At 40.8% G+C, this 27,399-nt stretch overlaps 1 protein-coding gene and 1 long non-coding RNA gene across 5 annotated transcripts in view; one reads left to right on the top strand and one right to left on the bottom strand.

Moving 5' to 3' along the window:
• The first annotated feature begins 498 nt into the window (after positions 1 to 498).
• LOC120437094 lies at positions 499 to 7,684 on the top strand. Of its 2 annotated transcripts, none has more exons than XR_005610826.1 (8): positions 499 to 534; positions 1,065 to 1,104; positions 1,250 to 1,296; positions 1,609 to 1,653; positions 2,501 to 2,530; positions 2,989 to 3,057; positions 3,262 to 3,333; positions 7,645 to 7,684. It is a non-coding gene; the product is annotated as an uncharacterized LOC120437094 (long non-coding RNA). The 2 variants fall into 2 exon arrangements; XR_005610825.1 differs by having other exon boundaries at positions 3,259 to 3,333.
• A 12,145-nt stretch (positions 7,685 to 19,829) lies between these two features.
• Positions 19,830 to 27,399, bottom strand: part of si:ch211-153l6.6 — a 28,206-nt gene continuing 20,636 nt past the window's right edge. For 2 of the 3 annotated variants that reach the window (XM_031728612.2, XM_039607809.1), the window contains exons 6-8: positions 25,545 to 25,636; positions 23,012 to 23,100; positions 19,830 to 21,104 (exon numbers count right to left, since the gene is read on the bottom strand). In XM_031728612.2, coding sequence (XP_031584472.2) covers positions 21,098 to 21,104; positions 23,012 to 23,100; positions 25,545 to 25,636 — 188 coding nt within the window. In that variant the 3' untranslated portion in view covers positions 19,830 to 21,097. Of the gene's footprint in view, positions 23,131 to 25,544; positions 25,637 to 27,399 lie in introns of all 3 variants that reach the window. The other variant, XM_039607810.1, reaches the window with a different exon arrangement.

The raw sequence follows: 27,399 nt of genomic DNA, 5'->3' as shown, positions 1-27,399 counted from the left end.
AGCAATCTTGTTTTGATTCGTGGCCTGCCAAGATGGTGCTGCGCTCCCACAATGCATTGCGACATTACATCAACTCCAAAGCCCTTTGCGTGCAGGAGAGTATGCGCATGCGCATTGCCATGGTGGTTTAAAAAATAAAGATATAATGAAAAGTAATTAATAAAAATTAAATATTTAAACATTCCCACAAATGTGCAATGAATGTGCAAAAATTCTCTTTATTAGTTGTTGCTGTTTCTTTCTTTCTTTCTTTCTTTCTTTTTTTTGAAAAATAACGATGTCTCTGAGGCGCAAATTCCGACAGCGAGAGGAACGGCCGGATACAGGAGACGGGAAGAAACAAGCCGATTATGTTCGCTTTAATTAAGTGGTTGGAAGATGTAAAATTCTCAATTCTGCCAACTGAACATATACGAGATTTTAATGAGGATGAATAATTAGCCGGCATGGAGGAAACGGACCTTTATTTGGTGGAGTGGCGACAAGAAGCAGGTGGGTGGCCGGTCTATGAAGCCTCCATCATCAAGCTAGCAGGTGCCTTTTCTCATATAATATTACTTTATTCTCGCTTATTTGTACGGAGGCGTGGAGCTGCCACCAGGCAAAGAAAAATAGAAGTATATCACGTTATAACGTGAAAAGTTTATCGTTCTAACAATATACTATCATGTTTATACAATATACTTTTCATGTTTGAACAACATTGTACGAACAATGTACATCATTATCACGTCCGTACAATATTGTGCGAACGTGATAATTATGTATATTGTAATAACATGATATTATATTATACATACATGAAAACCATAATGTTAGAACAATAAACTTTTCACGTTATAACGTGATATACTTCTATTTTTCTTTTGCCTGGGTGGCAGCTCCACGCTTCCATAATTTGGTAATCAAAATATGTAACTTAATTGATTATATTGTGACGTACTTTTGCCTTTTCTTATTATTCTGCCTTCTCAGAAAGGGAAAAAAATACAAATAAAACTGTTTTACACTTGTTATATACAATAACTATCAAAACCTATTCACATTTAATTTGGCTTTCACAGAAATCCCACCTGTCCTTCTGGCTACAGAGTACTTACCAAGGTTAGAAACAAAGCACAGTTATGCTTAATTAGTGTTCGCTAATTACAATGTTCCACATTTCCTTGCCTTTTAAGTCATTTTTAGGCTTTTTAGAGTTTTTGTTTTTTGTTTTTTTAGCAGTAATGTTTCTGCCTATTTATTTCAGCCCATGAAATCGAATGCAGATCTTCCTGATGTGAGATTTACATAAATGTAAGTAATTTTGTTTGTCATTGTCATTAATGTTGTTGCTGTTGTTGTTTTTGTGCAGTTTGCAATCATATAAACCTAGCAAGCATCAGTCAGCACAGGGACTAACCTAAACTGATGCTTGCTTTATTCACATATATTATATGTAATTATATATACCTGCACATTGTACCTAGGGTTGCGGCCACTTGGCCCCACCCCATTGTTGTGACAGCCCTGATTGTACTTACACACTGCATCTGAACAGGGAACAGTCTGCCACATTAATGTATTTTTAAGTGACTTGTTTGTAATACATGAATTTGTTTCTTACAGATGTCAAAGTCTCAACCTCATGCTGCCCTCCCCCATCCTCCTAAAGTAAGTATTTGTTGTTGTAGTTTTTTATGCAGTGTCTGTGTCACATGCTAATCATAATTATTGAAATAACTGTTTTCTAACAGATTTTCCAAAACACTAGTTATGTTTGTTGTCATTCAGACCAGTACTACTGCTTAGACATTGCTTAGTGGTCATGCATGTTTGACAAGCTTGTTATGATACCAAAACAGTAGGCCTGTCACAATAATCGATATATTGACTTAACACACAATACATGTACATGACCTCAATAACTGTTGATGATGCAATTTATCTGCCATTATATTTACAAAAATAAAATATAATAAAAACAACACAATAACATTAAATAACATTGTTTTCTATTTGTTAGAAAATTTACTATTTATTCAAGTTTTTACGGTATCTAATATTTTGATACCTAATTTCCATGATCTAAATATTTATTTATTTTATTTTATATTTTGTTGGTTTGACAATTGAAAGTGTGTAGATCTTGCATTATTATGGTGTTATATTATGATTATACATTCAAAGACATAAAATGGTCTTAAAATGACAATGACATAACTTGTCGCAATTGTTTATTGGTCAATATACCGACCAACAAAAAGTTGTTATCGTAACAGGCCTTCAAAACAGACGGTTTTATGATTGATAAATTCAAAAAATAAATACATTTAATTTCTCTGAGATTCTCTAATATTCAGTTACAGTTCACAACACAGCTACCTGTACATGCAGTATTATACTGTAAATATAAATCTCTGCATTTAGCATCCGACTAGAAGAGTCACAGTTACTGCCTCTTTTTTTTTTTTTACAAATACCTGTACTATTACTAACACATTTACTGTTTTACTTTTAGCCTGTGGATACAAATGCAGATTTCCTTAATGTAAGTTGTGCATTTTAATTACATCATGTTATTTTTATTATTATTTATTTATTTTATTTTACATTCAAATATTTCAAGCTTCTTGGTTAAAGAAGCTTGATTGCTAATAGGTAAAGAATAGTTCACCTATAATTGATATTCCCAATTAATTTCTCACCTCTGATTGAATGCCTTTGTTTGTTTGCCTTTTTGACTATAACAAAACATTTTTGCAGGATATATATGGTGAATTTATATGCATAGATACAGTCGTAGTGCTTGACACATGCACACAGCAGTAGATGTACTAAAAAGGAAATAATTACAATCATGATGTTGATTGCTGATGTCAGTATATATATTTTAGAGGAATGTTTTGTTTTTCACCCAAAATGAACTATATTGCTTCGGAAGAGATTTATTACCCTACCTGACTCTTATATATTGTTCTGTTTTTTGTTTGATTTTGTTATTTTCAGGTTCAATGGTGCGTGTTCTTCTAATGGCCGCCTTCCCACTGGAGGTTTTGATCCACAGCAATTTAAAAGGTAAACAGCTTTGAAAGTCAGTTCAAATGGTTAGCTAATAGTATTCTAAAAAGCCTACAACTCTGTCACCAGTTTCTTTACCAAAAAGTACCCATAAAAGTATATCGCATATCATTGTAGTTCAAATGTTTAGTTGTACAAATATCAGATTTTTGGAAATCTAAAACTAGTCAAACACTCAAATGTTCATGCTTTTTATAGGAGGACAGAGCAAAACGGACATCAGCGCAGAGCGAAGAACTGCCCTTCATAAGGACACTATGACAGCCATATATAGTAAGTGAAGACTTTCTGTGTATCTAAAATTGCATACAGCACAAGTAACTTACTTTACAACCATTAAAATAGGTTGTAAAGTGTCAGCCGGTGATCAGCTGATCACGGGGCCGGGGTTAAAAGAGAGGCGCCACCCACCTGTTCGCCGCTCAGACATCATTCTCTTCATGTCAGGAGCTCCGAAACTCTGCCGACGTCAGTCTCCGCCTGATTCAGCAACCGTGAGTGTTTTTCCCTTCAACTCTCTTTCTCTTCCCGGCTCCGCTTGCTCTCCGTCTGTAACGACAGTTCCGAAGCCACGCTTTGTGCACTGATCGTTACTAGAATAACTGCGTGTCTGCTCCAAACCCACCGCTAGCCGTAGCCGCGCTTGGGTCTAGTCAGCACGCCACACAGGCACGCCGAGCTACCGTGTGTAGCTCGCCCCGCCGTGACAGGATGTCTGAGCCTGCTATAGACCCAGCGGAATTCGAACGGCTGAAAGCCGAAGTTCTATATCTTCGCGGTGTAGTTGATCGGATGTGCACAAAAGTGGAGTCCCTCACCGAAACGGTCCTCCAACTTTCCACTTCCGTCACCTCGCTGCAACGTCAGCCGGCGCCGGTGAGCGCGGAGCCCCGGATCGGAATGCCAGATAAGTGGAACGGAGTTGATGGCCGGCCTGATGGTTTGCTTGCCACTTTAGACATGCTGTTCGAGTGCCAGCCCACTAAATACGCCACCGCCCGTGCAAAGGTTGCACTACTAACCTCTCTCTTGTCTGGCCAGGCTCAGGAATGGGCCGCGGCTCTCTACTACAATAAATCGGCAGCTTGCAATGACTATGCCCTGTTTGTGGAGGAATTAAAAAAGACGTTTGTTCCCCCCAGCAGCGAAGTGGAAGTGGAGTCACAGTTGCTTCATCTACGCCAGGGCAGTCGACCCGTCTGTCACTTTGCCTCTCAATTCCGCACCCTGGCCGCTAAGCTACAGTGGGGAGATGCTTCTCTGCGCTCTATTTTTCTGGAGGGACTGGCTGACTACATCCGAGACGAGATGACCGGCCGTGAGGCCCCTAAAACCCTGGATGAGGCCGTGGACCTCACGCTGAAGATTGACCAACGTGTGATGTCGCGGCCTCGCCATACCCCTCGGGCCTTCAAACCCTTCCAGCCTCAGAGGACCACGTCGTCGCGACCTCCTCCCCCCTCTGATGGAGCCATGGCTAGCCCAAGCAGCACATCCAGCGAGGAGCCCATGCAGCTGGGTGGACTCCCCAAAGAGGAGAGAGAGAGACGCTGGCGTGAGGGCCTCTGCGCCTACTGTGGATCAGCTCGACACCGTCGTCCCCAGTGCCCGCCACGGCCGGAAACGACGACGCCAGGTAGACTGCGGGGTGTCCCACCTGGCCCTTCCCACCCTCTGACCCCTCTCGTTTTCTGTTGCCGGTAACATTTCACCTGAAACACCAACAGCTCTCATCTGAAGCCCTCCTGGACACCGGAGCCGCTGAGAACTTCATCGATCAAAAACTAGCCTCTCGGCTTCGCATTCCGTTGACTTCCGTCGACCGATTCCTCCCGGTGACCTCAGTAGACGGGCGACCACTCCAACCCTACCCGATCCAGTTCCAGACCCAGCCAGTCCGCATGTCTGTCGGGGATCATCAGGAGGAGATCCGGTTTCTAGTAGTCTCGGCCACTTCCTCTCCTCTCATCCTCGGATACCCCTGGTTCCGTCAACATGACCCCCACGTCTCCTGGTCTTCCTGCCAGATCCTGGACTGGGGTCCCCGGTGTTCACGCCGCTGCCTTCTCTTCCGGACTGAAAAGGACTCAAAGTCAGCAGAGGCGTCACCCCCGGAGCCCATTGATCTGGAGAAGATCCCTCCGGCTTACCATGACCTGTCTGAGGTCTTCAGTAAGAGGCGAGCCTCTGCTCTCCCTCCTCATCGCTCCTACGACATGGCCATCGAGCTCCTCCCGGGAGCGGTCCCTCCTCGTGGTCGCCTGTTCTCGCTGTCACCCGCAGAGAACAGAGCCATGGAGGAGTACGTCGCTGAGGCTCTCCAACAGGGCTTCATTCGCCCTTCTACCTCCCCTGCAGCTGCGGGATTCTTCTTTGTCAAGAAGAAAGACGGCGGCTTCGCCCCTGCATAGACTACCGGGGCTTGAATAAAGTCACTGTTAAGAACCGCCATCCTCTTCCTCTGCTATCCACCGCACTCGATTCCCTCTCCCAGGCCTGCGTCTTCACCAAACTAGACCTACGCAGCGCCTACAATTTGGTGCGGATTAGGGAAGGGGACGAATGGAAGACGGCCTTCATCACCCCTAACGGGCACTGGGAGTATCTGGTGATGCCCTTCGGCCTCTGCAACAGCCCTGCTGTCTTCCAACATCTGATCAACGATGTCTTGCGGGACATGCTGGGCCGGTGGGTGTTTGCCTATCTGGATGACATCTTGATCTACTCCCGCACCGAAGTGGACCATGTTCGCCATGTGCGGGCCGTGCTGAGCAGGCTGCTCGAGTACCAGCTGTTCTGCAAACTGGAAAAGTGTGCCTTCCATCAGCGGTCCACCACCTTCCTGGGCTTCACCATCTCCTCCAATGGCCTGACCATGGACCCGCAAAGGTCCAAGCCGTGACCCAGTGGCCTCAGCCCTCAGCCTTAAGCAGCTACAGAGCTTCCTGGGCTTTGCCAATTTCTATCGGCGCTTTATCCGCAATTTCAGCACCATTGTCGCCCCCCTGACGTCCCTCACCAAACCAGCTAACCTGCCCAAGCCCTTCTGCCTCCCCAGGTGCGAAACAGGCATTCCGAGACCTTATCCGCCGGGTTTGCTACGGCTCCCGTCCTGCTCCACCCTGATCCTGCCAGAGATTTCGTGGTGGAGGTGGATGCCTCGATGTTGGCGCTGGCGCCGGGCCCGGACGGAAAACTTCACCCATGCTGCTATTTCTCAACACGGCCCGGACGGAAAACTTCACCCATGCTGCTATTTCTGATCTGGACTGGAAATTCTCTGACACTCAGCGAGGCAGGCCCAGTGGGCCTTATTCTTCGTCGGCGAACAGCGAGAACTCCTGGCCATCAAGTGGGCCTTGGAGGAGTGGCGGCATTGGCTCCTGGGAGCGAAGGAACCATTTCTGATCTGGACTGATCATCAGAATCTGATCCATATTCGTTCTGCCAAGCGGACACCACTCCTGACACTCCCGCTGAGGCTCTATGTACCATCCTGCAACCCAAAGGCAGGCCCTCTGTGGACTGGGCCTTATTCTTCGAACCTGGACAACTTCCACCTTCGCCGACCGCCCTGGCTCCAAGAACAGCAAGGTTCTGAAAGCTTGCTCTCAGGCAGTTATCCCAGGGTTGAACGGCCTCACGGCGCTTCTTACGAGACCCTAGACCTATCCTACCGTCTCATTGTTTCGCTGGTTTTCATCCCCTATCTTCAGCCATCAGGAAGCGGGGTGGCCCTTGGATGGTCCGCCTCTATCCGGGATGCCCTGACCGCCGCTCTGTACCAGCCGTCCCGCCTGACACCCCTTCCAGCTGGGGAGGCTCTATGTACCATCCCGGTGCCGTCAGGAGGCCTTGCTCTGGGCTCACTCCTCCCGCCTCGTGGCTGGTCACCCGGGGCCCCCGCCACAGGACCCTCCAACTCCTCCGTCGTGCCTTCTGGTGGCCCTCCATGACTCGGGGGGTCGTCCGTCCGACGGATTCGGCCTTCCGCCTGTGACACCTGTGCTCGGGCCAAGTCCTCCACCCAGCTCGATTCCGCGCCGCCGTCACCCGCTGGCGACCGGGTGCCGCCCTCTGTCAGCCGGTGATCAGCTGATCACGGGGCCTGTGCCGAGGAGCTCCGACTACCGCCTGATTCAGCAACCGTGAGTGTTTTTCCTTCAACTCTCTTTCTCTTCCGGCCCGTAGCTCTCCGTCTGTAACGACAGTTCGCCCCGCCACTGATCGTTACTAGAATAACTGCGTGTCTGCTCCAGTAAAGTAACCGTTACCAATACAAACCAATAGGTGATGATGCATTGTAGTGGTTGGTCTCAGACAAAGAAGGTCAACAGATTTATGAATGCTGGAGGGTAAGGCGAGACGACCAAAAGGGGTGTTAGCATTACTGTAATGTGAACTGGATAGACTTTCCATCTAGGAAAAAAAAGAGGTAAAATTATGCGTAAAATATATCTGTATTAATATCTGTATCTATATAAACAGAAATATCTGTTTGCTAAATGAAGCCAGCTAACATAAATCATATTTTTATTTTAATTCTGATAAAAGTAATAGAACTGTGACTTTTGTTTGTTACAGTGGCGGTAAGGAAGAGGTTTCCCACTGTGTCCAGAAGGGCTTTGAGGATTGCAGTGAAAGCTGGGGGAACGGAGACTGCTGGAAAAGGAAAAGAAATTACATTTTAAGTATGTTGACTTATGTTCATACAATCACACACACATATACACATACACACACACATATATATACACACACATATATGTATATGTGTGTGTATATATATGTGTGTGTGTGTGTTTCTTTTAGAATGTTTAAGTATGTAATGAGAATAAAATTATAAAATGAATATTCCTTGCTTGATTGATATGCTATATGTATGTTTTAAACATCAAATAAAGATTTCTTTCAGCTGTTACATGTGAATGTGTTTTCTTAGAAATATATGAAGGGTTAAATTTATATATTTTTGAATGATTTTAAATAAGTTTAAATTGTATTTTGAAATATATTTTATAAATATATTTCAAAATATTAAAAAAACAGCCAAAAAATATATGTGTTAAAACACATTTCAAAATATATTATAAATATATTTTTTAAATATATTTTAAAATATACGAAAAATGGCCAAAAAATAACCAAAATTATATATTTCAAAATATATAAATATATTTTAAAATGTATTTTAGCGGACTTCCGGCGAGTGCTCCAAGATGGCGGATTAACTTTTTGACCGTTCCTGATCATAAGTGAGGAAAACTCCACAAACTCAATACAATAAACGGATTCACACCGACAATGATATACAATGCGTGGAGGCAGATGTAAAAAGACACAGGGGGGCTCCAAAAGTTACGGAGAGGCAAAAGACACCTTACAGGACTACGACGGCGACGGAGCTAGCATGAAGAGGAGCACGGAGCAAAGTGAGGAAAACGAGCTAACAATGGCTAAAGCAATACAAAATTTGAGCGATAACATCCAAGAGATGAGGAAAGAAATCAAAGAAGATCTGAATAACCTAAAGGCTGAGATGAACCAGAAGCTACAAGATGTCATCGTGGATATTCGTAACCACGCCACTAGGTTAACTGAAGTAGAACAACGTGTGAACGAACTTGAGACAGTGAATGTGGACCTGAGAGATGCGCTAATTCACTGTCTGGACCAGCAGAAAATTCTCCAGACCAAAGTCACGGACTTGGAAGGAAGATCGCGCCGCAACAACCTCCGTATATACGGAATTAAGGAAGGTGCTGAGGGGAATGATATGATGGCATTCATTAACAACTTCATGAAGAAAGAACTTGCCCTTCCCGAAGATGATGAGTTGCAGATTCAGCGCGCTCACCGATCACTGGGACCAAAGCCGCAAGACATAGCAATTGCAAGGTCTATTGTGGTTAATTTCCAGAGGTATGACATAAAAGACAAAATCCTGAGAGCAGCTTGGGCTAAGAAAATTTCGTATGAGGGCAAAACTATCACATTTACACACGACTTACCGACTGAGATTAACAACAAGCTCAAAGAATACAAGGACATTAAGAAGATCCTCAAAGAGCAAAAAATACGTTTCCAGACACCATACCCAGCTAAGATGAGAATTCATTGGGAGAACGGTCCACGCCTGTACAGGAGTGCATCAGAAGCGGCAGAGGATATGAAGAAGCGGGGTTACGCTGTAGAGATGCCACGCTGCGGGGACGTTAACTGGGAACAGGTTCTCACCCGAGGCGCACATTGGGAGAAAACGGATAGCTCACACTCCGAACGTGTCCGTGGAAGGCTTCGTGGATTTCTCAGACAACAAGTATAAACTATCTTGTGTTAAGCCTCACCGGACTAAGTGACTAAAATACCTGTTTTTGCTCTGTAAGTACTGTTTCCTGATCTCAGTTTATTATAATAGAGGAAGAGGTGTTTAGCCTTTCTATTACATCTTATTTAAGATTTATAAAGAAATGCCTCTACCATATGCTGACATTGTATGCATTGCTCCCGTAACGTATTTACTTTTTACCTTATACCATTTTTTTTGTGTTAGACCTGTGTCATGTAAAATATGTTGATCAATGTTGATCAGGACTGAGAGAGAGAGATACTTAAAATGTTCAGAGACGAGAGAAAGCTGCTGGATGCAGCGATGGAGCTCCTACATATGGTAGGATTTTTTCTCCAATATTGTGAGAATGGACACTATAGAATGACGGGGCACTATAAAGCCCCAGGAGTGGAAGTCAATGTAACATATGTTCAGTTTTTGTGGTTATTTTGTTCTTATAGTTCTAACTATGTTCAGAGCATTGACGTAAGTGGTTGGAAATACCGGTATGAGTAACTGTGACTTTAGAGCAGCTTCATGGAATGTAAATGGACTTAACAACCCTGTTAAGAGGAGTAGAGTCATGTCTAAGATAAAGCGGGAAAAAATACAGATTATGTTTCTCCAAGAAACTCATTTATCTCAAGCAGAGCATGAGAAGTTAAAGAAGTTTGGATTCACAAATACATTTTACAGCTCTTTTAAAACAGGTAACAAAAGAGGAGTTGCGGTATTGATACACAACTCCCTACATTTTGAACTTACCAGACAAGTAAAGGATAGCGAAGGCAGATATGTGTTAATTCAAGGTAAAATAGAGGGCAAAATGGTAACTCTTCTTTCAGTCTACTTACCACCAAATTATGATTTGAAATTTCTTAAGAAAATCCTTGAATTGATCTCCTCGGAGTCTCAGGGTGTGTTAATATGTGCAGGGGACTTTAATACAATTATGCATAAGGATGATACCTCTAATAATAAGAGGATAGTGACTTCACAGAGTAAATTGCTAAGAAAGGGCCTGGATGACTTGGGCTTATTGGATATTTGGCGAGAAATACATCCAAAGCATAGAGATTTTACTTACTTTTCACCCCCCCATGCCGTATATTCAAGAATAGATCTTTTTTTTGTCTTTAGAAATGATAGACATAGGGTAAAAAGTTGTGACATAGGTACTAGGAATATGTCAGACCATTCACCAATTTATCTAACAATTAATCTAGAGACTAGACCAAAAAAAACTATATGGAGGCTAAATACAGGTCTACTTAACAATAAGACTATTATAAAAGAGATAAAAGCCGAAATAAAACATTTTCTAGAAATAAATGATAATGGACAGGTAAATCCTAATATTTTATGGGACACCTTAAAGGCAGTCGTTAGGGGCAAATTTATATCACTAAGTGCAGCTCTGAAGAAAGCTAAAGAGAGTCAGCTAAATGGACTTGAAAATACACTAAAAGATTTAGAAAACAGATACAAAAAGACTCAATCTGACCAGACCTTGAAACAAATTCAGAAAATTAAAAAACAAATTCTTGATATATACCAGGAAGACGAAGAGAAAAAATACAAATTTTTGAGACAATCATATTATGAAATGGGGCCAAGGGCAACAAAATTACTTGCTAGAAAAATTCGTAAAAAGCAAATGATGCATTCTATATGCTCAGTCCTTGATCCCCAAACTGGGAAATTACAAAGTGACTTGGAGGGAATTGACTTGGCATTCCAAACCTATTACAAAATGTTATACACACAACCTGCTCAAGCCAATACAGAAGATATAAAAATGTTTCTTAACTCATTAGATTTGCCATCAATTGGTGAGTGTCAAAATGAATGCCTAACCAAACAGATTCAGAAAGAAGAATTGGAAATGGCCTTAAAGAAACTAAAAAATAACAAAACACCAGGTACAGATGGCCTGCCGGCTGAGTGGTATAAAGCATTTGAGGTGGAGGTGCTTCCAGTTTTGCTAAGGTCATTGAACTGGACATTAGAGAATATGTCCACCCCCCCATCATGGTCTGAGGCAATCATAACAATTATACCTAAAGACGGTAAGAACAAAATGCTGTGCAGCTCATATAGGCCGATATCAGTCCTAAACCAAGATTATAAGCTTTACGCCTCAATTATATCTAATAGGCTAAACTCGTTCATCCCAGATTTGATTGATGAAGATCAAACTGGATTTGTTGGGGGCCGGCAAACACAAGACAACATAAGACGCTCTCTCCACATAATCAATAATATAAGAGAAAATAATCATAAAGCGGTACTAATTAGTCTGGACGCCGAAAAGGCCTTTGATTGCGTCAGCTGGACGTATTTGTTTTTGGTCCTAGAACGATTTGGTTTTGCTGAAAACTCCATTAACAGTATTAAGACATTATATTCAATGCCTACCGCGAGAGTCAAGATAAATGGACGAGTTACAGACCGTATAAAGTTGGAAAGATCTACTCGTCAAGGTTGTCCCTTATCTCCGACTCTTTTCGCTCTTTACATTGAACCCTTAGCACAGGCAATAAGAGAAAATGATAGTATTCATGGGGTCGTAGTTAATTCAAGAGAACACAAAATAGCATTATATGCTGATGATGTCCTCTTGTACTTGTCAAATCCAGACCAGTCCATCCGGACCCTTTTAGATTTGCTGGGAAGGTTTGGGATGTATTCCGGTTACAAACTCAACATGGGAAAAACACAAATTTTAAGTTTTAACTATAGCCCGTTGAGTGAGGTTAAAAAGAAAATTTCTGTTGATTGGTCTCTGAAAGCAATTAGATATTTAGGAGTATGGCTGACTAAATCGTTAGATGACCTGTATAAAAAAAACTTTGAGCCCGTGAACCAAAAGATTAAAGAGGACCTCACTCAATGGTCAACACTTGTTTTTGATTTTAGTGCGAGAATGGAGGTCATTAAAATATCAGTCCTACCCAGACTACTGTATCTGTTTATGTCTCTACCTATCAAAATCCCCAAATCTCAGTTCCATGACTGGGATAAACAAATATCTCGATTTATTTGGAGGGGGTGGAAACCTAGAATTAAATATAGCACATTATTAATCCATAAAGATAAAGGCGGCTTCTCCCTCCCTAGTCTCCGAGATTACTACCTTGCTGCTCAACTCAAAATAATTATACAATGGTGTGATGACACTTATGGGGCCCGATGGAAAGAGATTGAGAATATGTGTGGGGTCATTCCAATACAAGCCTTGATAGGAGATCAGAAGCTGACAACAGCCTACCAGAAAGAGCTGAACCCCTTCACATCTTTTACATTGCATATCTGGTTTGAGTTAGTGAAAGAACTAAATCTAAGGAACCACATTCAAGTACTTAAGTGGGTGGCTTATGACTCTGAGTTTAAACCAAACCAATTGGATTTACAATTTAAGAACTGGTCACATAAAGGCATTAATGTATACTGTAAAATACTGGATAAGAATGGCCTGCAAAGTTTTCAAACATTACAAGAAAAATATGAGCTAGGAAAAAGTGATTTTTTCAGATACTTACAATTACGGCAATATTTGTCCTCAAAAGTGACTAAAGGAACTAATACACAACCTAATGAAATAATTAATCTGATTTCACAAACATACTTCAAGGGATGTAAGTCAGTTATCTCTAAACTCTACCAGGGCATATTGAAAAGTAGGGGGTCTTCAACAGATTATATAAAGGAAAGATGGGAGAGAGAGTTGTCCTCAGTTATAACTTCTGAGCAATGGGACAACATGTGTGGGACTGCTATTTCAACCTCATCCTCTGCATACTGGCGAGAATTTAGTTGGAAAAACTTGGTACGATTTTTCATAACACCAAAACAACAAACACGGGGAAATTCCTCATGCTGGAGGAGCTGTGGGGAAACTGTTGCAAACCATACCCACATATTCTGGTCATGTCGAAAACTTGCTAAATTTTGGGAAGATGTTATATCAAAGATGGAACAGACTATAGGCTTTAAATCAAAACAACGGCCTGTCATAACATTTTATTTAGGAGATCTACCCGAAGAATTAACAAGCAATGACAAATATCTCCTGAAGGTTCTTACTGCTGCAGCAAAAAAAGCAATTACTCGTAAGTGGCTCTGTATTGACCCTCCTGTCTTGGATGACTGGTTGAGCATTGTCGAGGAGATTCATAAAATGGAAAAACTTACCTTTTTGTTAAGGTTGCAAGCTAATATTTATACCATAAGATGGGACAAGTGGTTGAAATCTATCTGAAATTAGAGGTTTTTTTTTTTTTTGGTTTTTTTTTTATTTTTAATTTATTCATTCTTTCTTTCTCCTGCTGTGCCTACTCACATCTATATAAACTTCTGTATGCCTCTCCTAGGCTGCTCTTACATCTGTAGATGTGTTGTCAATTCATAAATATAAAGTCATATTCTCACTACCAGAATTGCTTTGTGGGAAAAAGCTGTGCTTTTCAGTCGACTTCTTGTTTTGTTATTGTTGTTTTTGGCTGTTTGTTGTTCTCCTTTTCTGTTGTAGAAAATATGTAAAACCCTTAATAAAAACTAAGTAATAAAATGTATTTTAGCACATATATTTTTTGGCCATTTTTTGTATATTTTGAAATATATTTCAAAATGTATTTTAAAATATTTTTTTTTTACCGTATGGGCACAGCTGCCTCTTCTTCTCTCATTCTCTCCCGTTTCTACTTCAATCACGAAACTGATCAATGATCAGCTGATCGGCTTTTCTCTCTTGTTTGTTTATCGCCCACTTTGCGCCAGAAAGAGGAAACCAGCGGATGTCGCGCTAAACAACAGCAGCACGTTTAAACTTGATCAGCTGTTGTTAGAATTTATTTAATATTAATTTCTAGTATCAGCTGATGTTTGCTGGAGCCACAGCTGTAAAGCTGCTGGTCATGATATCAGTTTGGTTATCTGGTGAGAGGGAAACATGAAGATGAAACCAGGAGATGTCCTTACTGAATCATCAGAGCTGAACAGGTGATGGAGAAACAGGTTTACCTTTTAGGTGACATGAATGAGTTGAAGGGAAGTTATGAACTGTTTCTGAGAGACAAATAACACCAGGATCCTTTTCTAAGTAGCTGACAGCTGGTAACTGTGCAGGGGCGGGTCTAGCAAAGTGTTGCCAGGGGGCCAGGTAGGGCATTAACAGGGAAAAGGGGGGGACAAGGAAATACTTTTCTTTACTATTCTCATTTAAAATGTCTCGCTTTTAAAAAAAAAATAATTATCTGAGTCTTACAACAAACAATTGATAGATTGATACATATATAATATCAGAACAGTGTACATCACTGTCACAACAGTGTTTGTTTTCATTCAAAGGCTTTATGATTTTTCCTATAATGGTGGGTCGGTCTCTAGTCAAAATGCCCGGGACGATTTTTTTGTCCCAGTCCAGCTCTGTATGCAGCTCATCTGCAGTCTGGTGTTACCTACATCTTCCTATTCAGAAGGCAGAATTTCCAAGTTCTGAGTACAATCAAAAGCACCACGACTGCAGTTTTTGTGTTGGATGTAAAAAGCAGGCTAGAATCATGGCGGCAGTCAACGACGGTCCAGGCGTGGGATTTCTCTTGTGGAAATGTGCACATTATTTTTTCCTTTCTATTGGTAGGTGGCACAGTGCACTTGTGGCAAGTAAGCAAGCTAGAAGACTGGCAATCTTGCTGGGTATCCAGTTACGGAAGCAACACATTAACAAGAGAATTCTGAGTAAAACCAAAGTTACTTTCCCTAGTAACTAGTTACTTTGAAAGTAACGAGTAACTTGAAGTAACTGAGTTACTTTTTTAAAGAAGTAACTAGTAATGTAACTAAGTTACTAATTTAAAGTAACTTACCCAACACTGGTAATAAGCGAATGGATAATGCAGAAAACAGAGATTTGAGACAGGAAACTGTTCTTGAAGTACAGAGAGAGAGAGAGAGGGGGAGGGGGAGCTGTGCATGAAGTGTGATTTTTATCGTGGTGGAAGCAAAACAGCAAAAGTCAGAAGGAATTCATGACGACATTGATCAAATGTGAAGCGTAGTTTGCTGCTTCTTTTGCTGCTGGCTCGGCGAATTTTGGTTTGAGAGACAAAACCTGCAGCTCAGAATCAGCGCAAAAAAGACGGAAACACAGCACGGACCCGACGCATCAGAATCGCTGAGCTCCGACAGCGTGTCCGTGTTCGGGCCGTGGGGTGAAAAAGCCGAGAAAGACAAAGCTGATTCTGATGCGTCGGGTCCGCTCTGTGTTTACGTCTTTGTGTGGAATCCGTTAATGAATTGATATCACTTTATTCAAGCTACTCACCTCTCTCTTCCACCTGCACTTTCAACTGGTCCACGGCCAATCAGAGAGGTCCCGCCCCTGACTATCTCTGATTGGTTTAGTCCACGATAGGGGCATAATGTGTGTCTGTTGTTGACCACACGGAGAGTTGCAGAGATTTTTTTTTTTTTTTTGTTGTTACCCGAAAATATTTGGTTGCACCGGTGCGACCAAATATTTTTTTTTAGTCGCACCACTGAAAAATTTGGTCGCATTTGCAACCAAATTGGTCGCACTCTAGAGCCCTGCATATGTACAGACAGATACATTTAAAAAAAACAAGAACATTATGTTTTATTACATTTACAGTGATTTTACGTTAATTTACATTTGAAATGTGAAATCACAGTCTAATTATGTAAATTTAATGATATTCTAGAAAAACAGAACAAAACTGTAAAATACACAGTAAAATACTTTTATATTAGGATTTTTTTTTGTTTTTTACAGTGTAGTTTAGCTTAGATTCAGAACCAAAATTACATGGAAAGCAATGCTTTCTAAGAAATTCAGATCTCTCTCTCTCTTTAGTGTTAGTGACAGTAACTGTGCATCCCGTGAAAAGTAAAAGAGCTTGTGTTTGTTATCACATCTTACTTGAAGTAAACTGACTGGAGGGAGTTATTTTAGCTTAGATTTGTGGTCTGTGTACATCACTGCTTTACAGTGAAGCCTTGCTCTCCCAGGGAAGGCATTTCTATCTCTGATTGGTTTATTGGGTGAGGAGGCAGAAAGAAATCGTTAAGGTAGCAAGTATGACTAATTTATATGTACATTTTCCAACCCCACCCCACACTCACAAATTGCAGCCTTGAAATCTTAATGTTGATAATAAGAGAGAGACATTGAAGACATTGTGAACCTTCCTGGGGAGCTTCAGGCAGATAGTGATTGGGTTCATGAGTGATTCAATCTGAAACGGGCCAATATAATTTGGACAAGGTTTTTTGGATTCAGTTCTCAATGGAATATATTTGGAAGAACCAAACTTTCCAACCTGGGGTGTAGTCAGGCGCCAGAATCCAGTGGCAGCCAGTTGTTCTGCTGCAGAGTTCTCACTGTTGCCACCTTGATGGTCCTCTGTAGCAGGGGCAATGGTGAAGGTGATGATAGAAAGTACAGACAACTCACTCTCTTGAGTTGGGAATAGTGGCTGTTGGTATTCCAGTTGAGCATGGAATGGGGAAAATCTGTTTGCAGAGGCGGTCATTAGGTTGTGGGCATATTTGATTCTGCTGGTTTTACCCAATGGGTTATCTGAGATCCCACTATAATGGCAAGGTAGAGACTGTTGGGTGGTTCATACATGGAATCAGGTCCAGTTTGCTGGGCTGTCCCAACCAAGGACCCAGTTTCTCAGTGTCTGCTCCGACACACAGCTGGGTGGTCAGACGAGGGCTACCTAGCTTGTCGAGCATTAATACTTCTTGGCTGATTGGAGGTAGGCAACGTTCTTGTGGTCAGTTCAGACAACAAATGATGATCAGAGTCTTCAAGCCAGTGCATCAATTCCTCTAGTCTCATATTCAGAGCCAGAAGCTCCTGATTGTCCACATGGTAGTTCTGCTCTGCAGGGCAGACACAGTGAGAGAAAACAGCACAGGGTTGTACCATAGTTTCTACACTGCTGTGACAGAAATCCTACACCAGTGTCCAAGGCATCGACTTCCACAATTAACTGTTTTGAGGTGTCAGGATGGATGAGGATGGGCATGGATGCAAACAGCTGTTTGAGCAAATTCTTGATGAGTTCACACAAAGAGCTTTTTGTCGATTGCTGACTTTGGCCAGTCCACCATCACCTGGACCTTGGCTGGATCTGCCTTCATTCACCCCTTCTCAAACATATAGATTTCTCTACAAACAGTTTGTTTTCCAAGAGTATTTCCAGTAGTTGGCAGATGTGCTGCAGGTGTTCAGCAAGAGTTTTGTAACAAAAAAAAACAAAAAACAAAAACCAAATAATCAATATGTCGTACAGGTAGACAAAAATTAAGTGGCTGATAAAGTTGCACATGTTTCACCAGAGCTTGGAAAACATCCAGTGCATTGGTGAGGGTGAATGTCATGACAACATTTTCCAAGAGGCGTGTTTTGAAGGCTGTCTTCCTAATGCAGACCATAAGTTCTGGAGATCAAGACTGGCGAAGACGATGGCTCCTTGTCACAGTTTACAAGCGAAAGAGTGTAATAGCAAAGGGTATTTTTTTTAATAGTTATTTTAATCAGACCTCTGTAGTTCATACAGGGATGAAGAGATTTATCTCTGTTTTCTCCAGAGAAAAATCCAAAGGAGAAGAGGATGGCTGATGCCAAAGCAGACTGCAGACACACCTCATGGCAGTGTGGACTCCAATCGGTTATTTTCTGGTGAGTTTAACAGAAGGATTGTGGATTTAACCTGGGAAAACCTAGGACTAACAGTATCTTTTCATATATGTAGACATTTATGTACAGAGATGATTAAAGGGACTGAAGCAGTTTGGTGTTTTGTGATTTGATCAAGAAGGTTTTGCAGTTAGTCACTTGGAGGGCTTGGGAAAGATTTCCCATGGTGATACCTGAATGAGCAGCTATTCACAGTCAGGAAAACTTTGCTTCACTCCTAAATCTGCTAGTGCATGAACAGGTAGACAGATTTATTGCATATAATTGTTAAGGCACACAGTCTTGGTGGAGATGATTTAAATTGTTTTGCCCATCAGTATCCTTCTGAAACACAAAGCACATACACACGTACCAACACACTCACACTAATAGGGGGGTAGAGAGAGCAGAAAGAGGGAGACAGAGCAATGTGACCCAGAAGGAGACCATGACAGTACATTTGACTTGACTGATGGTGCTGACTCAGCTCACCTTAATAACGACCACATGTTGAATGTGTTGTGTGATTTACAGAACACTCGACAGATCAGGCCCACAAGTGTCTGCTACCTGGCTGTCATCTCTTTGTTAAGAAGTTAAGGTTATTATTAGCTTTATTAGTTTTGCCCTTTTTTCGCACCCTTTAGCAATGGACCAGCTAAATGTGATGCAGCAGTCATTTCTTTCAGTATTATCTCAAGTGTTTTTCCTGCTGTGGCATCAACGTTTCTGTTCTTCTTCTTATTATTATTATTATTGAATTTATTTACAACTTTAATCTCAGTCATTATTATTCTTTTCATTTGAAGATCCCTCTTTCTCAGGCTGTTATTGTGTTTTCTACTTTTAGCCACTATGGCCCCAAAATAATGAGATCTTTTCCTATTTCAGACATTTTTTTCAGTTTAGTTTTGCACTAGGTGTTAGGTGTGAGTTACATGTGATAGAAACATTTAAAGTACTCCTGATTGACTCTGCTGTCTGATGTTGACCCATGGCAGCTGGTAATACTTTAGATCAAGGCTGCCTGTGTAGCAGGCAGCGGTTTGACCCAAATGCAGGACTCGGACATAAGAGGCGTAAACTAAAGAATGGTTTTAATATTGAAGATAAGTACAAAGTGCAACTCAAGAATACAAGCACAACCAAATCCACAAATGTTCAGGGAGAACATACTGCAAGGGTGAGCACAGCCTTAAAGGAGCAAACAACAGAGCAGGAGCAAACTGAGGGTATAAATACAGAGCAGGAGGTTAGGGCAGGCTGGTGGGATGTTTTAAACCCTGGATTTTGTCTCTCAGGTGCACTGAAGCTTGTTGCCAGTTTTCAGCATGGACATTTTCAGAATCATATGTTATTATTTTTATATATTGTCATTATATGGAGAGGCCTAAACAAAATGAGATTAGAAATTGTCATGACCGTGTCTGCTGTAAAAGTGTGTGTCCATAGTGATAATCCATAATAAATGTGCTTCATCCTAAACCGAGTGGGTGAGTCCCACCCTGTGAACACAGTGGAAATCTGCAGATCCAGACTCCAGGCTAGCTCTTCTATGCTTTTCTTTTTGTGTTATTTTGAAGCACATTTCTCCTGAAAGTGTTTGGAACTAAAACAAAATCAAGACCAAGTACAGCTAAATATACACATGCAGCAGTTCACATACTTCATTTACTTGGTGTTTCTAGTTGTGTGGTTGATGGAGAATAAAGAAAGGCTGAGCACCACTCAGGAGTTACGCTTTATTTAAGATCATCACACCTTTATTTGGCAATAATAAATGAGTGAATGTGAATGCAAACAAACTAATACACATGAATAACACGTATGAGGAAAACATCTGTGAGTCCACATGAAGATGGGACCCGGTCCCCTTTGCACCAGCTGAGAAGTCTATCTGAAATCTAAATTCAATTTCTTTCCAAAACTAAACAAAATTAAATGCAAAAACAACAAAACTTAAAGTAAAACTGCAGCCAGGTGTGGATGTGGACTCAAATCCTTGATCACTGAGTGTACAGTACAGTGTAATCCAGGTTATAATACAGTATCACAGCAACACAACGTGCTGACCCTTCATCCTGTTCTCACAGAGTGCATTCACACATCTCAGAATTCATAACACAGAGATTTAAACAGCAGTGCAGTGGAATAGGGGGTTAGCAGCTGGAAGCTGATTGGAGGAGATACATCATCATTAGATTGGCCAAAAGGGCCAAATGCGCTGTTAACATTGAGCACTAATATTGCTGCGTGGATTTAAAGGAAAATATTTACTGAGTGAAAAATCTGAACAACATAGTTCCTTATGTGTATTAGTAACTGGCCAGTGTGTTAATCACATAAGACGAAGCATGTCAATCAAGCAGCTAAAAATGGACCTCTGTCTTATTTAAAAAATGACCACCAGCATACTGATCAGAGTGGCTGGTGAAAAATACTCAGTGGGAATTTTTTTTTTGCAGCCTTCTATTAGAAACCTTTCTCTTTAAGGTAACTAAAGCTTCGGCTTCAATTTCAAGTTCAAATTATAACACCTAGTGTGGAAACAAAGCTAGTTATAGTATCTAACAACTCCTTCAGCACTTGAAAAGTAGTATTACTTTAAGATTATCATACAAAATTGCAAATGTAGCATTTAAATATTAGGAAGGTAGGGCAGAAGGTAAAGAAAAGGTAAGCCAAACTACTATAAACTACACAGTGACTCACAGGTCTAATGTAGTTAGCTAGGTAGTTTGAGGTACTGTAGTATAGTTTGTGCAGTGCAGCACAGTTCAAATAAAGTGATGCCCAGCAATCTGCTGCATTCCTGTCTGGTGATGTGACAGAAAAATCCTGCATTCTGAGCTGACTTGAACGCACCTTTAATCAAACCAGTGGATGTACTCTGAAGTCATACTGCAGATGCCAGAGCCACTCATGTGTAAGTCTCATGTGTCAGGAGGATGGATTGGTATGCACTCGTGCACAAACGCACACACCACATGGAAAAATCAGCTTCTAAAAAACATGGAAAGACTTCACGTTTTCAATAATCTTACGTCACAATATGTTATAAACCTTTTACAAATAAAAGTTTTAAGAATTTATAAGCACTGCTCAGTTCATAAATATATGCAGCAAAAATACAATACGATAAATCTCTCTTTATAAGAATCAAGACAGGAGATAAAAATCTGTAAAAATATCGAGTAGACCTTGTGGTCAGAGCTGTGATGAGCCCTCGCCTCCATAGCTGTGGAGCCATGCACAGACAGTTTGGCCAGGTTGTATCACTCCAAGAGAAGCGTGTTTGTCTGGGGATGATTATAAAGCTCAAACAGCACGGGGACACAGCCATGCAAACGTTGGTTTCAGCTTGAGATCTTTCATCCATTTTATAGATGGAAGTTGTTGGTGAGGCATTAGCTACAAGCTATCTAGCAACATATTCAGATGACTGCTCTCCTCTTTTAACTTTTCCACTTCTCTTCAGTTCCATTAAACACTAATTCTTTTCCTGAGATACATCTTTGTTCCTTATTTGTTTTATTTCAGGATGATACACAGGCTCTATGATGTCCATTTTTTGTATGATGGTGTGAAGTTAACCTAAACTAATCAAACTTATCTACAGTCTAGATAAGAGTAGAATCCTTCCTTATACCTTGGTCTCTTGGGGGATAACTAGGCTCATGATAGAAAAAAGCCTGTGGCACACACAACAACACAGGTTGCACAGCAGAAATTACAGATTTTCTTTTGGTTCCTAAAGTAAAAAGTAAAAAGGCTGTAGGCCAACTACTGAGAGGATGAAAACAGTACAGTTTGGATGCCAAAGGCAAACTATTAATGTTAAAGTTAAAAACTAAAGAGGGAGGATCCATCATGCAAGGGCAAGTTTCCCTTTATGAGCTGCTCTCATCAAGATCATGCAGCCACTTAACAGAAGCTACCTAAACTGTTTAAAACACTAACAGCTTTCCTCAAAAATGGCAAATGTGTGCTGATGAGGGACTAAAGGAAGGTAGAGTGTATATTTAACACACTGATGAGAACCTGTGCCAACAACTGACCTTCATAAAAGAAGCAAAAGCCACCGTAGCACTTTAGGAAACCTGGGACATCCAAACTGTTTGGATCAATGGCTCGTTGTAACACTTCATTAAGGCAGTGATTTTCAAAGTTTGGTGTGGCACCTTTAAAATACGTGAACTGTTATTGTGAAGAAAACAACATGCAACATCATGTCTGCATCTCTGCAATGCATAGCTACAATATTTTCACATATAAAGTCATTAAAGTCGAGCATGTGACTGCCAAGAAGTAAAATTGAAAATCACTGCATTAGAGTCAGTCATTCACATAAAATAGATGTCAATAAATAGTTCTATTAGTGCCTTAGCTCAGCCATATCTAGTTATCAAAGTGCTGTAAATATTATATATCGAGGATAAAATCACAAATGTTAAAATGTGAAAATTCACATTAAATATCACATGTTAAAACCAGTGGGATTATCATTACTGCAGATTAAGACTGATATATACTTACGGTAGTCCTACACCTTTAGGGAATGTGTCCACAGGAATTATTATATAAAAGAAAAAGTGACGTTACAGGCAGATCCAATGTGTCAGACTCTTTTAGATAGTCTGACTTTTAAAGCCACTGAGACATTGTGGAAAACCAGCTCAGGTAAATTACTGAAATCATTGAAACCGAGAAACAGTCCTCTTCTTCTGTGGTGTCCAGGTGAAAAACCCACATTTGAGCAATAACCCATAGCTCTGACAAATGTTGTAAAACACACTGGCTGCTGATACACAGGACTGACTGAGATTTCTGGCGAAACTAAGGAAGAAATAGGCAGGGGACGTCATTTTGGCTTTTAAAATGTCTGACAGCTGAGCAGTACCGTTGCTTACTTCTTCTTCTGATTGGCTAGTAGGGAGGCCTCCCATCGTTGTGCCATGGCATTTTGTTGTCGAGGCACTGAAGAGAGGGAAGGAGGGAACTGGAGGGAGGGGAAGACTCAGCTGAACCACTGGAGCAAAGATGGATGGATGGATGGATGGATGGATGGATGGAAGGATGGAGGATGGATGAATGGATGAATGGATGAATGGATGATGGACGGATGGATGGATGGATGTGAGAGAGAAAGAAAAATGAAGAGATGTAACAGAAATCCTGGATAAAGTGATACAGGTGTAATGGTTCGATGAAATGAGGTAAATAATGAATATATTTGCTAAATTGTGAACTGGTGAATGAAAGCTGCGATCAATCCAACTGATTGATGAGTCAGAAAGTTAAGGTAAAAAAATGAGTGAAACAATGGGTATGACATATACAAAGGGTGAAGTACAAACGACAGTCAGAGTGACAGTTTAAACAGCTTCATTACATTCTCTGCTATCATGCAGTCTATAAACCATTACTTTGGAAATTACCATTTAACTGTTTGACAGCAACTCTATTTTAAAATAAAATAAGTTTAGAAATCATTTGTTTGTGGCCACCTTAGAAGCCTGCGGAACATAATCTGCTAATGAAGATAGAATAATCATATTAAAGCATTAAGTAATAGTGAAAATTGTTTGAGGCGCACTCATGGTTTAGTCAACTAAGAAAGATGATAAGAGAGGAAGAGCCTAGGTAAAGTAAGCAGTTATTAAAGTTCCTGTATTTGATGCACTTCATATGGGACAGCTATGAATTATTTTTTCTCTGATGGTTAAAATTTTATTTGTGAAGAATTTCTCATTAAAGTTAAAAGAAAACCTCAATTTAGCTCTGACTCTCTGTCAGCCTGGCTCCGGTGCTGAAAACAAACCTGGTGTTGTTCTTGTTATTAGTGACTAGGTCTGCCACGATTAGTCGGCTATCAAAATCGTCGACGACTAATTTAATAGTCAAAGTGTCGTTTGAAGCTTTGTAAGATCCTGAAAGACGCAGGGATAAGTAGTAGGATTTAAGAGTGTAATAACGGACTGAAACAGAAGATGGCAGCACTGCATCTACAAGGATGCCAGCTGCCGTTAAACCCCGAAGAAGAAGAAGCTGTGTCCAGTATCGTACCTGTGTCTAAATTCAGGGGCTGCATCCTCCTGAGGCCACATTTGTAGGCCGATTACGTGACAGCAACACGACGAAGGTTGTCCAAATTCGAAGACTCCTCCAAATGCGGCCGACAAATGCGTCCTCCTTTTCCTCAGATTTGAAGGATGGGTCAAGTGTATCCTTCGTGGCCCAGTCTATCCCAGAATTCATAGCGTTTCAAACAATAGCGGCAGCTACTTAGTTTTAATATTACTCTTGTTACTCTTTCTGGGTCACAAAATAAACTTTTTACATGTTTTGAGGCGAGAATGTAGCTGTGTAAACTTCAAATATCTGCTCGATTTATCGAGACATCACATATTTGCAAAAGTGCTCCGACGTTTTCGGAGACGTCTGTTACCCACCAGCTCAATAGCTAGCCGGGGTTCAAGGCTCACTAGAGCTGGCGAGAACAGCGAACTCCCAGCAAATCGTTTTCAACCCCCCCATGATCTTTCGCTACTCAGGTTAAACATGATATATAAGTCACTTAGATAACTTAAAAATATTATTGTTTGGCTTTTTTTAGTGTTTTATTTGTTCCTGAGTAAATCGGTTTGGCTGAAAATGATTAAACAGAAGTGTGAGATGGTCGAGAATTTACTCCAGTGTCCTGTTATATTTTAGATAGCAAGGAGCAGACGGCTGAGTTTATTAAACTCCACTGAGACAATCTGCAAATTTCATTAAAAGTTTAATAAACTATCATCTTGTCTTTATTTTTAGTTAGGACATACCTTAAACACTTCAAGCTGTAAGCTAATGATAGTTATATAAGAAAAGACGCATGCTGGTGCAATAAGCTGTACGTTATACGTCCAATGGACACAAGATCTGATTAGTCGACTAATCGCAAAAATAATCTGTGACTAGTCAACTATCTGAATAATCGTTTGTGGCAGCCCTATTAGTGACGAACAGGAAAATGTCCTAACTTCCCAAATGTCTTTTTAAAACTTTTTCAGTGTTTTTCCAGGTCAAATAAGGATCCTGTAAATGAGTGCAAAGCCTTAGAAGCTGTATGCTTTCAAAATTTTGTGCATTATATCAGAGACAGTCATCTCTTCTTTTCAGAGGAGCCATGATATCCAGGGTCATAAGCTGTTTGTATGACTTGAAACATAAGATACTGTCAGTGCTGGGGTACTATATATGAACTATATATGAACCTCAAGTGGTTTGATTCAACTGAATAAGATGAAACACGCTCATTTGTATTAGAATGACGCAGACTTGAACGATGCAATGTAACACATATATGGTGTGCATAATGATTTCCAGACTTTGGTGCTGACACAACTTTGTCTTCTACAACAGCTGTAGAGTACATGCATATGTGTGTGTGAGTCTGCCAACCTTGTGGTCACAAGACAAACTGGATCGCTCTATTTTGCGGGTCCTGGAGGGGGATGACGGGGAGGAGACACTTCTGTCTGGAACCACTGACACTGGCATCAAAACAGAGGAAGTTCCCACAGCATCATCAGCATATATGAGTTAGGGCCTGAATTGAGAACTACACAGACTATAAGACATTTTTCTAACATTTCTTTTCAGATCCGGAAACACTTATAGATGCCTGTTGGGAAATTTTCCCAAGATGCCACAAATCATAAAAAAGGGAGTCCTCATCAAAGCCTTTACTGTTGAAGCATACATCAAAGGCACAGTTATGTGTCGTATCTGTAACAGATTAACACTGTGCTGTTGACCTGTTTGACTTCAGAGTAATTGTTGTTTTCACTCAGCAGTAAAAGCTGTTACTCTTGGCTGATTTCATTTCCTCCTGAATTAGAAAGATGCTGAGGATAGGAGGTGATAGGCTCATGAAGTCATGTTTACATGAATTTCTTTCTTGTGTGGAATCAAAACACTTTACAGGACTTTCAGAAAACTGTGCAACGTTAAATGGACAGGCTTAGTGACCATTTCTTTCAACACAGAAACATTCCCAGTCCATATGAAAGCATAAAACAAGCATTTGCTTATTAACAGTTTTCTAATCAGCAGTGGTTCACCTGTTCTAGTGGTTTGTGTCGCATCATAAGTTTTTCCTTCTTATTACCCTATCAAATCCCATCATCCAGAAACTGGGATTGCTTTTAGCCAAAAGTTTTTCAAGATCTTTTAAAGACCAATGAGTATGTAACAAGTACAACACAAATAACAAACAGTGGTTACTGAACCTGGGCAGCCCAAATCTAACTTCTCGGAGGGACAGGTACCATTCACCCACAACAGTGAGCAATAACAGGTCTGTGATGCCCTTAGATGTGTGAGGCTGCACATTGAGTGGAGAAGCCTCTTGTCCACTCTTTGCCAAGAGGCGTGGATAACCTCACCTGGATTTAGGATTGTAATTGTTTTCCATGAACGAAGAATTTTTAGTCCTCTAGTGGCACTGTCATCTCATTGGAGGGTCACTTTAGTGTTCAAGTAGTAAAAAACAAATAAACATAAGAAAACACCACAAATATTTCCAAAAATGTAGTTTTGTTTTGTTTTTTTAATTTCAAGTATTCTATAAGAAGACAAAACTGCAAACGTGAACACAAATCTTTCCCCCTCACTCTTCACGAACTTAAGCCTTTCATTGAACTTCCACATAAACACACTGGTCTTTCTGTCCAGACACACTGTGTTCATATTTAACAAAATCAAAGTGCAGACATAAGTGTACACATTAGTTTGTGAGTCTGTCACTGAACTAACAGCCAATCTCTCAGCATGTTTGTGCTCTCTGCTCATGTTGTCTTCATATTAAATCATTTTTGGCTTTTTAACATTTTAACATTGCACTCAACAACAAACAAATCCTCCCTAAGAAAAAAGTCACTTCAAACTGCATTAGATTTCCACATGTCAATGCAATTTCTGGGCCATGAGTTTGAGACCCCTGAATGATATTCATATATGATATGTATACTGTATATACTGTATGCACAGGTGAGAGCAATAAAAAAGGTAAATGGACTCATTCCTATATAGAACTTTTTTCCTCTTCTCAAGTGCTTTCTATCTAATATTCACACCCATTCATTCTCCAGTTTATGCACTGTAGTGCAACCTAGGGTTCAGCATCCTTCCCAAAGGACACTTTTGCCAACTGGGCCAGGAATGAAAACACCAATCTTGTAATTAGTAGATGACCTGGGGTCCGTTCTTCGTACCTCACTAAGTAAGTTAGCTGGATTTGATTGTTGACGATTTC

Source organism: Oreochromis aureus, unplaced genomic scaffold (genome assembly GCF_013358895.1).
Source record: "Oreochromis aureus strain Israel breed Guangdong unplaced genomic scaffold, ZZ_aureus HiC_scaffold_54, whole genome shotgun sequence".
NCBI lineage: Eukaryota > Metazoa > Chordata > Actinopteri > Cichliformes > Cichlidae > Oreochromis > Oreochromis aureus.
Note: the sequence above shows the minus strand (reverse complement) of the source record. Positions and strands in the feature narration are given on the sequence as shown.